This window comes from Apis laboriosa, unplaced genomic scaffold (genome assembly GCF_014066325.1).
Source record: "Apis laboriosa isolate Shangri-la unplaced genomic scaffold, ASM1406632v1 scaffold64_cov150, whole genome shotgun sequence".
NCBI lineage: Eukaryota > Metazoa > Arthropoda > Insecta > Hymenoptera > Apidae > Apis > Apis laboriosa.
The window spans coordinates 1,313,638-1,332,236 of record NW_025224011.1 but is presented as its reverse complement, the minus strand read 5'-3'; the positions used below and the strand labels follow the sequence as shown (position 1 = coordinate 1,332,236).

General features: G+C 33.2%; 2 protein-coding genes across 3 annotated transcripts; one reads left to right on the top strand and one right to left on the bottom strand.

Annotated features, from left to right (window-relative positions):
• The first annotated feature begins 1,006 nt into the window (after positions 1-1,006).
• LOC122718496 (insulin-like growth factor I) lies at positions 1,007-11,022 on the top strand. 2 transcript variants are annotated; one of them, XM_043943581.1, is made up of 3 exons: positions 1,007-1,405; positions 6,320-6,590; positions 8,707-11,022. In XM_043943581.1, exons 1-3 carry the CDS (start codon positions 1,071-1,073, stop codon positions 8,785-8,787), a joined length of 687 nt encoding a protein of 228 aa, XP_043799516.1. In that variant the 5' UTR covers positions 1,007-1,070; the 3' UTR covers positions 8,788-11,022. The 2 variants fall into 2 exon arrangements, with proteins under 2 accessions (XP_043799516.1, XP_043799515.1); XM_043943580.1 differs by lacking the exon at positions 8,707-11,022 and having other exon boundaries at positions 6,320-7,165.
• Positions 11,023-14,524: 3,502 nt separating this feature from the next.
• Positions 14,525-16,630, bottom strand: LOC122718533. Its single transcript, XM_043943636.1, has 3 exons — positions 16,423-16,630; positions 15,748-16,025; positions 14,525-15,035 (listed from the first exon to the last, which is right to left on the bottom strand). The coding sequence occupies exons 1-3, from the start codon at positions 16,628-16,630 to the stop codon at positions 14,841-14,843; spliced, it is 681 nt and encodes a 226-aa protein (XP_043799571.1). The 3' UTR covers positions 14,525-14,840.
• Positions 16,631-18,599: the final 1,969 nt, after the last annotated feature.

Below are 18,599 nucleotides of genomic sequence, written 5' to 3'. Positions count from 1 at the left end.
ACAATGTTCGACGATCTCTCTCTCTCTCTCTCTCTTTTTTTCTTCTCTTCTCCCTCCCCCTTTCTTCCCCTTCCCCATTCGAGACGAGGTTGTATATTCCCTCCTCTCTCTGGGGATAATTAAATTCAGCTCAAGAAGAGAAGAAGAATAAGAAAAGAACGGTCGGTTTCAAACACGATTCGATTCCTTCCTTGCCGAAGAAACGTGACAGGGATCGAACGATCTCGCTCCATCGACCCCTTCTCTCCATCTAACCGTGGATCACACACGAGGCCGTGTACCACCAGCAGCCCGCCATGACCTCCCCCTTCCCTGTATAATCCCGCTCCAACTCTCCGCCACCTACTCCGTGGCTGATCGCTTTTCCCCTCTCTCGTGCGTCTCCTTATCGTTCCACTCCTCTAATCCGTGAAATCTGGAACAAGAACCGCGTGGCGAGGCGAGCCGGTACCAGTGGCACCGAGGAACTCGGTACCAACGGAGGTCTCATCTTCGGGAAACGAGAACCCGCGCGCTCCGTGCTCGCCGTCGTTCAACCGTTAACGACGAACGCCGCACGTTCCCGATCTCACCGTAAAGTGCGCGTATATAAAACCGATCCTGACCACCTGGAACACCTAGTTTATCGTAACACGGTGTCAGGTACGCATCGTTCCCAATTCGTCGCTCGGATGATCCTTTTTTCGAATCATTCGAATTATTTAAAAAAAAAACTTATGATTTCGATCGAATCGTATCACGTCGAAGAGCATAATATCACGGATAAAAATAGTTTGGGAAAGTTCTTGAAAGATCGGAAGGTAATATCAAAAGTTCACGAGGAATATTGAATCGAGTTTCGGAGCATATATATATATATATACATATATATATATATATATATATATATATATATATATACACATACATATATATATATTATATATATATATATATATATATATATATAAAGTTGGAGAAGTGGAAGGAACGACACGTGTCACTGTGTTGCTATAGTGAATCGGTATCAGTCTGGTTCACGAAAACGTTCAGTGTATTACGCACGAAAATTGATCGTTATCGACGACACGATGCCACGAAGTGGTTTCAAAACGGCCATGTTCAGGCCGAGCAGGGCCAGGACGATAGTCCTGGTCGGTTTGGTGTTGCTCACACTTCTCGACGCCGTGAATGGCATACCGTACAAGAGATCGTTGCTCAGGCTGTGCTCGAAAAGTCTCAGCGACGCCCTGTACCTCGCGTGCAAGGGTCGTGGATACAACGAACCGTTTTCGTACAGTGGCGAGGACGACCCTATGGACACTGTGGGGCCCGGACTCGCGGAGGAGTGTTGCTACCATCAGTGCAGCTATGCTCAGCTTGAACAGTACTGCAAACCGGATAACGCCAGCTCCGTGGACGCCGTGTGAGTGGATGTTAGTTTCTTCTGTTTTCTTTTGATATTTTTTTCCCCACCCTTCAACGTTGCAACGACATTTGCTTCTCTTTTCCATTTTTATATCGCTTTCTCTGCTTCCTTTGTTTTATATATATATATGGATATGATACTTTTTCTTGGGATGAATCTTGATCGTAAGGTTTGTTGGTGGAGTAATTTGGTGATTTTGGATGAGGAATTTTTAATTTTGGGAAATTTTAAATCCGTGAAAGTGAAAGTGATTGAAAGGAAATGATTGTGTTAATAGGATAGTATGATGAGTTTGGTTATCGATGATTTTGTAAGATTGTTTTTTGTGTAGTTTTTAATGGTTCCAAAGAGTGTTTCGATTGATTTTCTTTTCTAATGATTACCAGTGATTGTAATATTAAGAGTGATTGAAAATTAGATTATTAATCATAATAGCAATGATAACTTGCGATCTGCATCTATTAATCTTCTGTAGTAGGGTAGAATTTTATGGGTCAACTGAAAACTCACTCGAGAAGACGCGGTTTCATTAATAATTCTAGTGAAATTGAGGGGGTCAACATTATTTCTAGTTGTCAATTATGGTCGCTTACCTCTGACTTCGTTAATCTTTCCAATAATACCTCGGATGAGCCTTGACGATCAATCTTAAACGAAGGTGTTTAACATTCATCTCGACGATCAATTTCTTCTCTGTCTCGAGGATGCCGGAAATCATCGACTTCGTGGAATTCTAATCGATTTAATTGTTAAATTGGCCTGTTCAACTGCTGAATATTCCATTATGCAAAGTTTTTGTCTTTTTTTTTCCCCTCGCAACAACCTCCAATCCGCCTTGGGTTTTTTCCAGTGATTTCGGCTGCAATTATCGGGTACGAGATTAATTTCCCACCGACCTCGTTACAACAATTCCAAGTTCGAAATAGCTTCTACGACTCGATCGTTTCTTTTAACCTTCTTATTTATTCGTATATCACGCTTATTTTTATTTCTCTTGCAAGCGCTCGTTTATCGAATTATTTATAACACAAGGAAGTTGTTTTCGCGGAGATCGTCTTGCACGGCGAGACTATGTTAATAAAAATATTGACTTTTAATATTCAACGTTATATTTTTCTGTCAAACGTGAATTATTTTTTTTATTTAAATTTTATTTAGAATCTTTCATGTGTTCTTTTTTTAATATTCGAGAATCTGTTTTTAACTCTGATTGATCTATATATATAATCACAAATATTGACTATAACCCAGATATGTATTTAAAATGATGATCCAGATTGTTTAACCTAATTTTCGAAGCTTTTATTTAGATCTTTGAAGTTTCGATCTTGATAAAATTTAATGATAAAATCTTTCCATCAACAGCCAACACTGAGAAGATTCAAATATTTAGAATTGATTCAAATCACTGGCAAATACTTGCCAGAATCTATAAACAAACAAACGATCCATCCAAGATGAGAAAGAGCTTTCAATTCATATTCATCAACTATCCTAGTCAAGTTTTTTCGCAAAAGAATTCGTCAAAAATAAATTCAATCAATCCAAGACTGATCGACAGAGCATCCAGTACTATACCCATACCGTGCAATTAATATCCATCAGTTATTGGCTCGGTTCCGATCGGTACAACAAAATCATCTATTTACCCGCGTTCCATCGGGAACAGTTGAGTTTCCAATCAACGAGTTGTTATTCTTTCGTTCTCCACGATAGAATTCATCTCGTTGGACTTTACCATGTCGATAGTAGGTGGCTCGCGAAGCTGTAGTTATTAACCGGCCGGTTCAATTGTCGCTGAGAAAGAGAGAAAAAAAAAGGAGAGAAAAAAGGAGAGAGAAGAGCACGAGAGAGCAGCTCATTATCAGTCGCTCCACGATAATCTCTGTCGCTTTTCCTAAAGTTCACGGTTGCGTGAAGTGGCATGGCGCCAGGAAGGTTAGTCCGAAGTACTAGGACGATCAAACCGACGCTATCTGTTTCGTAGCTCGATCTACAGTTTTTTCATATTTTTTTTTTTTTTTCAATCCTCTTTTCTCGTCCCAGAGATGGACAAGCGGATCTCGTTCTTTATGACTCTTCAAAATCTTTTTCTTCTTATACTCGTTCTTATTCTTGGAGAACTTCTTTTCATCTTTCTTTCTTTTCTTTTTCTGCACAATCTTCTTTCTTAGTTGTCTTGCTCATCATCTTCTTATACTTCAAAATCTTCTCGCTCTGTATCTTCTTTTTCTCAGTCAAGATCCTCTTTGACCCTTCTTCTTCTTCCTTTTTTAAAGGTCTGATGGATTCTTCTGACAGGATCTTCTTTTATTTTCTTTCTCTCTCTCTCTCCCTCTCTCTTATTCTTCAAAATCTTCTTCTCGTTCTTTTTCAAGAATCTCTTTCAAGAATCTCTTCTTGTTTTTCTTCTTTGAAATATTTTTCTTCTTCTTCTCTTCCTTATTCTTTTTCTCCTTCTCTCAAAGATCGAATGCGCAAGCGCACAACATTCAGCTCCATTATCGATTTCGCGCTTCTTGTTTACCAAAGATATACAGAAACATGTGAATCAAATATTTTCAAGCGTGGCCAAATATGAAATATCAACTGTCGTTTTGATTAATGGTACATGCTGGTTCCTTGAACACGAGAGATTTTTAATAATGATGCATTCGTTTTTTTCCTTCTGTTTTGAAAAATGATCGCGTTATGTTTCTCATCCCGCTAAATTTGATATAGGTAATATCATTGTAAGAAAAAAAAAGAATTTTTCTGAATTAAGAAAATTACTTAAAATTCTTTTTCATTTATTTATTTCGTTTTAAAAATAATTAAATTCTGACGATTCGAATTCATTTTGCATTAATTATTTAATAACGATGTGTAGAATATGAAGAATGAAAATTATATTTTTTAATATATCTGTATAAATTTATTTATGGATCTTAAAGAAAAAAATTCAAAATAATATTTTTCACTCTGCTCAAAATTGAAAGTGATATTATCTATCCCTGTTATTAATTTTTTAATAACAATTAACAATTACTAATGAATGTTTAATTCTTTTATTTATTATTTCAATATTATCTTGCGTAGGTATTATCAACAGTATATTAAATCAGTAAAATTAGTCAAGCATGAATCATATTCTTAAGAGAAGAAAAAAATATTTATTAATACAAGAAAATAATGACATAATTAAGCTAAAAAGAAATAATAATATTGATATTATAAACAATTTACAAAGTAATAGAAATATTATTGTGCATGAATTATATCGACTGTGAACTTCTGTGAAAGAATAAAAACGTCCTTCATAACTACTTACCAATTTATATTAATGTAATTAAGAGTTTATCTCAATACGTTATATCATGTTGCAATTTTCAACTGTTTTATTTTTACATAATATTTATATCATCGTGTAGTATCTTTTTAACATATGTAATTCATTATCTGACATGGCTGTTAACCTCTTACGTCCACTTCTATTTTCTACTTAGCTGTTGCTTAAAAGTTTCTATTTAAAAGTTTATTTTTTTTTTTTTTTTTACTCTAAAATAAAAACCGTAATTTCTTGTCATTTGTAGAAATGTGTAGAATATTCTAGAAATCGATTGTTTCCTCTTCTATCATTTTCTTCTACCATTCTTTTTTCTACCATGTTTGCAAATGAATGATTATACCTTAGGCAAGACTTAATATTAAATCCAATGATTGCTACATGTGTCTTCCAATGTATTTATTCTTTTGAAATAATGTTTCCATGTCTCATTTTATATTGCACAATCGACTTCATCAGTGCCTCTTCATACATCTGACGAGGAACATCAATTATGATTAAGAATCTCTTCAGTTGTCCCGAAGGAATGTATATTCTTGCTGTCTAGACACGTACGCAATAATCTTGCGATGAATAATTTCTTGCTTTAACAATCATATGCTTTAAAAAAAAAATGTAATTATGGCCTGGACTGAAGGTAGAGGAAAAAAAAAAATTAAAAATTACTCGTTGCCATCAACATCATGAACAAGAATAATTGCAGTTTTCCGTATAAACATTCCTCGAACTTCAATAATGCTTTAATGAGTGGCCTAACAAACCTTGTTGCATTCATTATTCTCTTCACAAATATTTTACTGTCTACATTCTTCCATTTCCTTTCTCTGTCTCTTTCTCTCATTATCTTCTTTTTTATTAATACATTGAATGAGTAAAATAAATGTATCCAAGAGGAAAGAAAATAAATGATCTTGCATAATGTCTCTACTCTTTCTTGTAATTAACCTTTCCATTATTAAAGATGTCTGCCTACGGCCAGACATTGAACAAGTCTTTTTTTTATACCATTATAGATTTTATAATTAGAAACTCTATCTACATTATTATACTCGTCTATTTCATTTCTCATTAAGATGATTATTATCTACATTTAAATGCATAAGTTAATTTGTCATCTTTTTAAAGAAAATAATGCGGATAATTTTCTTTCAAAATTGTTATAAAGCCATATATTGAATTAAATTCCTAAAAATTTAATAACTTTTATCGACAATTTTATAATTCTGACGATATTAAAAAAAATCAAATAGAAATCTTTTAGAATTATTATGATATATACAATATATTTTTCAATTCGATATACTTTCAACTTTAAATTTATCCAACGGAACAATAATACTTTAACATAATAATAAAGAAAAGTATCTCGATACAACAATGAAAGATTCAAATATATATATCAATATATACCAATATATACCAATTCTATGCATGCGCCTTCAACGCACAAAACTTTCATTTGAGATAGACAGACAAAATACACATCGCTTCCGCTTGTATCTCATATACGTCTTCAAAATCAATAGCAAAATCAAACCTATCCTCATCTTCATTATTCGCCATTTTTGTTTCCGTTTATTTTATAGAAAGAGTCCGGTCTGGATAAAATACCCGTACCTGCCTACGAGGTCGGCAGCCTCGTCGTCGTCGGAAGAGAGATCGAGGTCGGATATCGGCTACGTCCACGGTACAATCAAGTGCAGGATCCATGGATCGAAGGGGGCACGAAAGAAGGGGGCTAACACGGACCGTGACGACGACGCCGGCGGCTGCGATGGGAGAAACTCGATGAGGAGGCATCGAACCGGCCATTGCGGTTGCAGGCATCGACGACAGAGGCGTCGTCGTCCTGGCAAGGTGTCTATCACCGTCCAATTAATCCCTCATCATTTCTCTCTTCCTCCTCCTCCTCCTCCTCCTCCTCCTCTCACTTATTCTCTCACTTATTCAAATTTTTATCCTCGTGATATCTTATTATTGGATCACTCGAGTTCTGGTGATATGCTACTGACATGTTATTAAGAAACTTCTCGATTTTCTTTCGACGAATCGTAAAATTTTTCGAGTCATTTAATTCTCGACGTGTGGGGAGAGCCATGATATTGCGGAGGCCCTGTGAGGGGTCGATATATTCCGTCCAATAAATCCATCCGTATATTTTCTTCTTCTTCTTCTTTTTTTTCTTTTTTTTTTTTTTTTTTTCTTTTTTTCGTTACTTAGGAATAGCTTAGGATTTTTATAAATCGATTTTTGTGATATTTTATGGGATTGTGTGGATCTTTTAGTTGTAATAAGCTGTGATTCTTTCTGAGGTTTCTTACGAGATACTTTATCTTGTGATTGTTTGTAAGATTGTTTGATGGAATTCCTTAGTTTGTAATCATTATGATTCTTTGTAAGACACTTTTTGATGGAATTCTTTTTTGTTGTAATGCCTAACTGTGATTCTTCGTGAGATTCTTATGGAATCATTTAAGTATAATTGTTTAAATTTTTATTATATATATATATATCTTAATTATATTATTTAAATTTTTAATCTATGATATATATATTTTACAAATATTTATTGTGGAATGAAAATAAAAAAAAATAATAAATAATAAATAGAAATTGAACATCATTTATACATGTGAACCAGTCGATGCACAAATACCTATGATTTTTCATTCAAATAATAAAAGTTCATTTATAAATAGTAATCTATTATTATTAGTATATATACATACATATATAAAAAAACATTTATATTTTTCACGAACAAATGTATCTTTCGAGATGCAGAAATATGTTGAGATCGAAGAATTCATTTCTACGAGATATCCAAGTCACCTTATCGACTATTAGAAACAGCTGCTGACCTAAGATAGTCATCGTGACCTGAACTCTAACAAAGCTCCTAAACACGTGGATTTAAATAGCATTAGGCACAGATCTCTAAATGTTAAGAGTTCTATCTATGTTTAATTTTTATACGACATCATACGAAAAATGATTGAAGATAAAAATGAATTGAATTTTGATACTTTAGAATAAAGAGATTTATTAGATATAAAAATATTGAAGCTTAATATTTATAAGTTAAAAAGAAAAAAAATATTGGCATTTGAAATATTTTGTTGTTTTATAGAATAGGAATATGAAAAATTTTTCAGAGAAAGAGAAGAGTTAATTAAAGCGATCAATTGAATTATTTGAAAATATTATTAAATTATATTTCGATAGGAATAAAATTTTAATATTTAAATATTATAAACATATTCATGATTTTACCATATGGTATCTTCATTGAAATTATGATGTTAGTTTAATCTACCATGATTAAAATTTGTTTTATCGGAAATTTTTTTAATTAATCTACATAACATAAATATATTTTTTTCCGAGATAAATATGGTCCGGTGGAATCAGCAGTTTTATAATAAGTCAACAGTTTTATAATAAACGTTTCCATAGTGTCGGTGAATTATCTTCGTCGAACTATTAGAGAAATTAAACGAGATCCAATAATAAGTAAACAAAGACGATAAGGGATCAGATCAGGCATTTTTAATTGCGCTTGCATAGCTAATTGTAAGTGCAATCTGCGGTTGCATTCATTCTCGAGCTCGTTTCGCGATTTCATTATCTTGGAACTTTTTTTCTTTTTTTTTTTCTTTTTTTCTAAATTATTATTTCGCAAATGGAATAAATATATAATATTGACGATACGCTGTATGAATATCACGCGATACTTTCCAAGTATTCTTGATTGAAAAAATGTTTATTTCTCTTTCTTAAATTTCATTGATGATTCGTTCCCTTATCGAACTAAACAAATTGTGTATATTTTATAAATGTTTGATCACACTGAAAGAAAAAGAATTTTCGAAACAAGTATCGAACGACAAAGAGAAAATAATTCTTTCTTATAGAAACAGAATGAGAAAAATTAACAGCAGATAGATAAAAATTCTCTTTTCTCACGTTCCAGATGTTAGACAAGACACCAGGCGTGAAAACATCAAGGCACGAAACATTAAAATTGCCGGTGTCATCGAACAAAAGCGAATAATTTCTTCAAAACGTATGGAGAAAAAAATAATGAAAAACGAGGGAGAGGAAAAGAATAATATCCTAAGCGGCGCCATTTTGCCGCGTCTCGGCATCGAACTCTCCGTTCTTACCTCTTCCCTCCTTCATTCGTGCATACTTATCAGGAATAATCGAAGTGACCACGAGTTTAAAAGTCAACGACAAAATTGTAACGAACAAAGAGAGTAGATTAAAAAGAAAAAAAAAAGAAAAAAAAGAAATAAAAAAGAACGAAAAGAAAGAAACGAAAGAAAAAGACGTAAAGAAAAAATCCGATGGACGAAAAAAGAAGAAATGCAAGAAGAAAAAATGAGAAACTGACGTAACTCGGAAAAGGAGAGCGTGAAAATCAATAAGAAGATGTCTAGTCCCATAAAACAGTGATAAATTTGGTCGTGGTATTTTCTCGAGTCAAAGGAAAAGAGATTTTTAAGAGACGAGAATAATAAGTCGTTCGATCGTCCTCCCTTCGAATCCACGGCGTGAAATGTCGGGAATTTTTGGGAAATTTATTGCTCTTATCTGTATATAAATTAAATTTCGACAAATTTTTCCATAAATCAAATATTTTAAGTCCAAATCTAAAGAAAGAATGAATATGATAAAAGAAGGAAAAAAAGAAAAAAAAAGAAAAGAAAAAATCGTGGATTTCTCGTACGTGGATCGTCGCATCGTTTCGAGAACGACATCTCTTCTTGAGTGACACGGAGGATTTTGGAATAAATTGCACGAATTCGTAGCTGAATAAGAAAAAAAAAAAAAAATGGAGAAGCTGTACATGTTTGAAAAGATCCCGGGCCAATAATCGCGCGCGATCTTCTGAGAAAGACTTAAATCCAGTGTTGTAACGTCTAATCTAATACGTTAAACGTATGTATATATATATATGTATATATATATATATATATATATGTACCTTTTTTGCTCGATTTTTCGTTTTATTTTATTATTATTTTTTTTCTTCTTTTTTTTTAACAAGACATAAATGTGAAATTTAGATTTAGTTTCGGAGATATTCTCTCTATACATTTTTTTTTTGTCTTTTTTCATTTTTCTCGCACGGTTACCGGCCACTTTCAACCCCCTTGTCGAACAATGATCTCACTAGTATTAGAGCTAAGGAATTTTCTAAGTTTAATAAATTAGTGCTGAACGAACTAGTCACTAAGGACGACGGTGAGAGGTAGCTAGCAACCAAGGGAAAAGTGAAAAATAATCGTGAAGTAGTTTTCAATCAAAAAATTTCCATGAAAATGATAAAAATCGAGTAATGGTTCTGACTTTCTTTATTTCTTTTTTTTTTTTTTTTGGATAAAATCCATGCGAAAAATTTAGTATCTGATTTATAAGAAAACGGATTTTAATAGAAATCGATTTTTTTTTTAAATCTATTTTTTTACATCTAAATTTTTCAGCCTGGATAATACTATTCTTCGTTTCCCACGAAAAGATTTGAAACAGAAGATTTCCAAATTAAATTGGAATCTTCTCGAGGCAAAATTGAACGATTTTAAGACAACCATTATAGTAATTTCGAAATTTATTTTCGTTACGTTCGCTATTCGTTACAAAGCGCATATTACTAATATAGAAATTTCAAAAGAACAACATTCAGACTGCTTTTCAATCGAATGACCTAAAAAGGAAGCGCAATTGCTCTTTACAACCGAACACAAATAAGCAGATGCATATAAACGGATATACCAGCGATAGAACATTGCCGTGCCGTTTAACACCATTCAATTTTGCCTCGTACTGTATAGTGAGATACTCGAGGCACACTCGAGTGGTGCATAATGATCGAGGATCGCGAACCACCAGATGTGTTTAAACGTCATTTGCTTAGTTTTTCAATTAGTTAATTTATTTCATTCGATCCTCGATACATTCGAGTGTGCCATTTTAAATTCCGCTGTTTTTATGCGTAGTGAGTAGTGTATGCAAATTAGTGAGATATCGGAAGAAATATAAGTAAGAATCTTAATAAATATTCTAGAATGATAATTAATCCTGCTATGCTCTTTGGATCATCTTTTGAGGTCCAATCTAATATTTTTCTATCTATATTGATGAATTGGGAATACGAAAGAATCGTAGTTATCTATTTTTATTTTTTATTCATAATTCTTCAAATTCGATTTTTCGTGAAAATTCGTATAGATAAAGATTTATAAAAGAATTCGTAGCAGAGTTAATACTTTTTTTTTTCTTTGTCAAAATTCAGAAGAATAAAAATAACACATAATTTTCTTTACAATTATTGTTATTTACACGATGCAATAAGAAGATTTATTTAGAATATCTTATTTATTATATTTCTTCCATCAAGTATTCATATTTCACGAGCATTTTATATATATATATAGCTTTCATTTATTCGTCATACGTATTCATACACATACACACACAAATCATAATCGACCTTTCATTGTAAATAATTTGTATGTCGCCATGGGTCCTGTGTAACGAGGAACGATTTATTTATATCAATCGAATAGTTACTTGTTCGCGAAGTCTTCCTTCCTGTTCAGACGCGTCGACCATAAGAGATCGCGATTCAAACGGGACACGTGGCGGGTTCTTGCGTAACCGGATTGCAGATAGCGATGGGATCGATTTTCGTTGTCGATATACATGGAAATTTTTTCCCAGTTCAATCTGTCAGAATTTGCATGGAAATACTAGAAAGAATTAACTTGACACATTTTTCTCGATTTATTTCTCGGGGATGATGATAATAATAATAATAATAATAATAATAATAATAATAATAATAATATTTACATTCGTAAAAAAAGTGAAATTTATTCCTGCAATTGATTAAACTTCATCGTTATTTTCAAATATTTTTCGAAATTGAAAAAGGATGGAGATATATCGGATGGAAAGTTCTTCTTTTCTGAATATTTAATAATAGTGGTGGATATTCATAACGGTCAGAGATATTTAATTTTGGATTTCTTATTTGTTACGTAAAAGTTGAAGATAATTTATCGTCTACTGTACATCTTCCTTCCCTCCCTCTTTCTGTCTTCACACATTTTGAAAGCCGCTCCGACAATGATATATTTCACTTGCTTGTACCATCATAATTCATTGTCATTTCTGTTTGCCTATTCTTTGGTCTCTGATTTTTCTTTCGTATTTAGTTCACCGCATTAATCCTCAATATATTATTAGTGAATCTTTAATTTTGAATTTAGAATTTATAACCACGTAATATTTTCTGCTTTTTGATAGAGAAATTATTATGATATAATTCAATATATAATTTCTTGAATATGTAAGAAGAAAATTATCTTCAAAATATCTATATTTATGTGATTCATCATAATGTTTTTTTTTCATAAACAAATAATTCATGATATTGTTGTAATTCTAATTAATCATTTAAAGTATTAACAATATTTTTCTCTTTTGAAACAAGTTTAATGATTGTCATTTATTGAGACTCGAAAAGATGAATCATCATTTTATTTATTATTTGTTCTCGTAATGTAAAAGAGTGAAACTAATCATTAAGATGGATATTAAAAAAATCTAAAAATGCATTTTGGTGCATCTTCTGATAGATTGAACTATTAACAGATCACGTTGTGTCAACGTGTCGGACATGCTACTCGTGCACAAAGAGCGAGAACAAGCATTGCTTCTCCTCGTCTTTCTACTCAATAGAAATTCACGAGAGATCGGCCTTTATTAGATTTCGTGATACGATTTCGGTACACGTGCTTCTTTAAAAATTAAAAATCGTTCTTGGTTCAACATGCTTTCTTCTTGTTGTTGTCTCGTAGGAGGAAAAAATATAAATCGCGTTCCCTAGAAATCATAAGAATTTCCGAAAATTTGAAAATATAAAATCAAAAATACGAGTTAGATTTTAAATCACGACAACGATAACTTAGATTATGTTGTTCTCTGACGAGAAAAATGATAATAATTTGATTTTCACGATACTTATTGAATCAATATGACCAATATCTTGATAAGACATGGTCGAGAATCAATCTTATAAAAATTAATATCTTCCCATTTTTAACATCGTGTCAAGATATTCTCCCTATGAAAAAATGCAAAACTCTGACTTCTACTCTATCTGTTCTTTCGTCAACGATCCTTCAGATCAATCAGAAATGAGATTCGAAATAGAATTCGTAAAGCAATAAACTGCACACACCGATTAAACATTGATTTCAAAAGCACACGTGTAACGTGTCGTTTCTTGAATAATTTTCTAGATGGCTCCAAAAATACGATCCCCGAAACAGGTATGCAAGAGCACATAAGAGTCATTCGAAAGCGCAGAAATAAACTTTATGACTTTTCGCAAAATTTGAAAAAAGAGAAGAATAATGAAAATGAAAGAGAGAAAGAGAGAAAGAGAGAGGAAAAGAGAGTATAAAACTTTGCAAAATCGTACGTAAACGAGAGAAACGATATTTTCGCGCAAAACGAATATTTTTCCACGTTCGATCCCATCACTACCTGAACACTGTCCATTATTCCGTCAGCCATTAACCGCTGCACACGGTTCGCTTGTAAATTGGATGATAGTAGCAAACCCACTACGGGACATCGTCTCTCTCTTTCTGTCTCTCTCTCTCTTTCTCTCCCTCGCGATTCTTCGTGCGAGTGCACTTTCGGCCCGAAGTGCCGCGGATGATACGGTATCCGATGCTCGAAGCGTGCGAGCGTGAAGATCGTCTGATTTCCGATTGATGATCTCGAGAACTCACCTTGTTTCCCTTTATCACGTTCATTAAAAACGCGAATCATCGACCGTGAGATTGGAGAAAACGAAATATGTATTAAATGTCGCGTTGGATGACTTGTATATAGAGGCGATGAAATTGTATTAATTTTGATGTAAATAAAATGTAAGGTATTATTTGTAAGGTAACTTTTGCTCGAGATTATTTTTCTCTTCGAGATTTCAACGAGCCTTTCGATCGAATTATGACGAATTTTAGGAACGAGCGGAGTAATATTTTTTCTTAAAGGAGGGAAGGGGAAGGGTTGTAAGTTTCGATTATTTATCGATCGAACTTTTATATATTTCTTTTTGGGAGTCCAAATTTTGTAGAGTCGAAGGAAAAATTATGAGAGAATCGTGTTATTACGTAAGTTATTAAACAATATAAAAAACATATGTCATTATGTTGATTTATGAACATGATTCTTTTTTAATCTGATTTAATTTTTTTAATATCCTACGAATGCATTTTATTTGAAAGATCTTGAGAAAATCATCTTGCGTGTTATCTTTTGCATTTGCAGTGGTTAAGTAGTAATCTTAAGAAGATTATGTAATTTTAAAAAGATTAATCATACGTATTGCAGTAGCAGTTCATACTTGTTAAATATATATCATGCATATATTAAATGCAAATGAAACCTGTTTTCAAATGAAAAGCGATGTTCTTATGTTATTTACATTTTAATATGAGATCGGATCGGAAATGTAATTATGTTATATTTTATCTAAATTTGCTTATTTTGCATAATTGTACGCAACAAATTATTATAATATTATAGCCCCACACATTGTTGTAACGTTTTAAGAAAATATTTATCGCGAAATGTTTCAAAAATGTTTTATTATTTTTAATAGAGAACGATCTAATCTAATCTAAAATTTTAACTTTTAATCTTTAAAAACAAGAAACATATCATATTTAAATAAATGAAACAGATTTATAAACTTTACAGATTTATAAATCTTTAAGATGAATCTAAATTAAATTATATTTGATTTATTCCCAGAATAAATGTTGATTCTAAATTCAGGTAAACGAATATAAAGATAAAGAAAAAAAAAGAAAAACGTATAAAAAAGATCGTAATTTATGCAAAACTAGACAAACGCAACAACATGTATTTTATTTCCTTTAAATATTCTCAAGAAGACATCTGAGAATTTAAGTAATATGTACATTTCCTTAAGTATCGTTTTCCTTAAATAATAAACTCTTAAGTAACCGTTTGTATTTCTTTTCGATGATAAAATATCAACAGTGAATCGCGAAGTCGTCTTTAATATCCCATACAAGGAATTATTCGTGGATTATCGTAGCACAGTCTCGCATTCGGACAGCATTTCATTGCAATCTGTTGGAAAATTCTCTTGTTAAGATTCTTCGAGTTTCTTGGCATTCTGTCACCGATCTCATTGTGAAGTTCTTCCAGTTCTTCTGGGCTTAAATTGAAGCCGAGAAGATCGTCCGATTTCTGTGAAATAGTTTGATTCATTCGTTAATTTCCCACAATTATCATAACTGTATAATTAACACTTAAATTTGTTATTACATATTATTATATATATATATTTTTTTTTACATTATTGCCTATAATTATATTTTAATAATTGAATTAACAATCCATAGAAAATTACAAATTAATAATAATAAACAATAAATTCATAATGAATTCTAAACAGAGAATATTTTACCATTCCTTTTCGAGAGTATAACACTTCTCGAATTTTTTTTTTTACATTTTTTTAATTGAAAATATTTTCGAAATAATAAATAAAACAAATGGATATGGAGATAGTAAGAGTTTTATTGCATTCATACCTATAATGCTACATTAACTTTCATTTTCATTGACAATATTATTCATTTTATCAGAACTATAAATAACCTGCACTTTCCCTCGCAGTTCTTAATTACAACAGATCCTCAAATATATAATACACGAAATCGATAATTTAATAATAACATTTTACGCTTTGAACATCTTCTTTACGCACGCAATAAACTTTACATAGAATCGACTTATATGTTTCTTTTTTTTCTTTTCATTGTTACTTTATACTGTGCGCTATTTTAATATTATTCTCCATTCGTATAATCATTTTGATTAAGATGAATAAATATCGAAACGTGAAGAAGTACGGAATTTAAATCCCCTTTTCATAACTTGATTATCAAGAACTTACGACGGATCTTATTAGGTATTTTGGTCGCATAGGTAGAGAGGAACCGTACATTCCTCCTGACATGCCAGTGTACTGAGTATCCATGAATTCGAGTCCTGGCGTGATAAGCTCTGATTGATGGAAATTGGTCGATTGATAATTTTGTCCTATCCCTCCGAATCTCGAAGGCATAAGTCCATAACCATAAGAGCCATGATGCAAAGGCATTCTAGCTTGTACATAATAGCTTCCTTCTGGCTCGAATATTTCCATTCCGACTGGATTTTCTTCCATCACATCTAAAAGTTAAATTAATTCTTTATTTCACTGACTTTCGATTCGATGAACAACACCATTTGCAAAAAATTTAATCAATTATCATTTAACATTGTTGTCTTCCATCACGATTGGCAGAAAATTTTTGTTTGGATGGTTTCTTTTTTCTATTGGATTCAATAATTTTATAATTCTATCTTACATCCTTCACAACGAGAAACATATCTTCTCCTCATTGGAGACCTCATTTCTCCATCAAATTACACGCGTATAATTGAATTTCGCGTAGAGTATTAATGTTTCTATTTTTCCAACACTTATACCAATTGAAATTAAATACACATAAATTCTTATAAACTAATAAAATCCAAAGTACACTTGAAGAAACATATATAAAAAAAAAGGAACGAGAAATCCAACCTGATATAGTCGCCTTTACGATCTGATCCGCATTACTAGTGTCAAATTTCTCCGGGGATCGTTTCATCCTTGGTCCTTTGCAGCTATTTATAATCACGTCCCTCGCGATGTTCTTGCACTGGAGGGACTGTCGAGTCGACTCGGCCCTCGAGATTTCGACGATCGTGGCCAGTATCGCCACGAATAAAGCGACTCGCATGCCACGCATATCTGCACCACGTACACTAACTTGTGCAATCGCTATTCGACGATGACGACGATGACGATGAACGATCGTGCACGCGAGATCCTCGGCTACTCCATGCCACGATCATGCTTCTTCGCACTTTTAACGCGGCAATTATGCGCTGAAACGTGTCGCAGGGCCGATCTTGCAATCGTGATTGTTTTACCCGGTAGTCGAATTCCTCGATGTCCTCGATTCACGACAGTTAATCCACGACACAGGAAACGACGAGGAGATTGAGAACAGGTGGAATTGTTGTCCGATCCGTGTTGTAATCATTGATATAATTTCCTTTTTTTATTTATCAAAATCGACGTACGGTGGAAGTCGAAGTAGATTAGAACTTCAGTTTTCAATGAATCTCAGAAGTTGTTTAAGGAAAATAAATTCGTATTTGGACGAGAAATTTGATTTAATTAAATTGGAAATTTCGAATTGGGGATGAAAAATAAAATTACATATATATATAGATAGATATCAATATCAGAAATAGATTAATTAAGAATTTGATGTATATAGAAATTACGAAGTTGTGCCGTGAGTGGATGAATTTTTGAAGAATGAATATCGTTAAATATGTTAATTGCTGACTTAATACAGCAAGTTATCACTGAAAAAAATGCAAAGAAGTCGATTGTAGTCGGAATGATCACGTCATTGAAAACTTGAAGCACGATAAAATTCTTATTTCATTGATGTAAAACTTCAAATTACAATCTGACAAATAAATTTTATCCATTTATTGATATAATCGAAATTAAAAAAGAGTACACGAATTTTTCCAATCATCGAGGAGTCCATCCTCCTCAAATTATGAAAATCCATCTTAAGAATACATAACTCTGGGATAAGGAGAATCTTTTATTCGTGACAAAATAGTTAAAAATGTGAAATACATCTCGTACAACCTTCGTTTCGAACATCTAATTATACGATCTAAAAGTAGACGGCCAAAAGTAGACACCAATAAATTTCTCTCAGAATTTCTTACACTATACGAACCATGCCAAATCTGAAAGATCCGAGTACGCAATTGCCGAGTTAATTACAATCGTAATAGTAACTTTCCAAACGCCAAAAAGAAACCATCCCCCCAACCATAAAAACTTTAAATATACCCATTCGGTGATCATGAAACGACCATTGAATTACCGGCATAAAATCGATCTTACGAAACGAGACCATAACTCGACGAGCACGAAAGAAAATTATTCGAACGATCGAGGCAACAAAGGGAAGCCGACGCAAGCGTGCAAACGCGAAACTCTTCGTGCCAATAACGACGATATTCCAGGCGATCGTTTCAAACTCTGTGAAACTACTCTTTCACCAAGGAGGGACAGGGATAGAGCGAGGGAAAGAGAGAGAGAGAGAGGAAGGACGGAGGGGGACGATGGCGTTCACGGGTGAGAGATAGCCGGTACGAGTTAAACGCGTGTCTGACCCTCTTTGTGCGTGCAACGGCCGGTGCAATAGGAGTTAATCGAAAAAAGTAGGCAAGACAGAGATGGGAGGCAATTGAGAATCGGCGACGTCGAGACGCTTGCAATTAGCCGCCGCTCGCTCTATCTAGCCGCTAATTTCGTCTGACGCCATAGAGCATAGAGGCTGGAGATGTTTCGAGAATGGAATTCTCGAAAAATTACTTAGGAGATTCTCCGCCGGTTGTTTGAACGAGAACGATCGGTTTTTGCCGGTTAACCGGTTTAGAATGGAGGCACGATGAGAGGTGGTCGTCCGTGTCACTCAGTCGACAGCACGATCGTGATCGATTGGAGAGAAATGTTGGATGGAGAAAAGACATGGATGATTCGAGGAATGCCTGCCTTCGGATATCGTTCATTCATCTCGCGTCACGTACATGGTACTTTGAAACTTTGTGAATTATAGTAAGACAATTATCGAGATCAAGATGTTTCGGATCTTGGTATCTTGTTTTTTAATTTTCAAT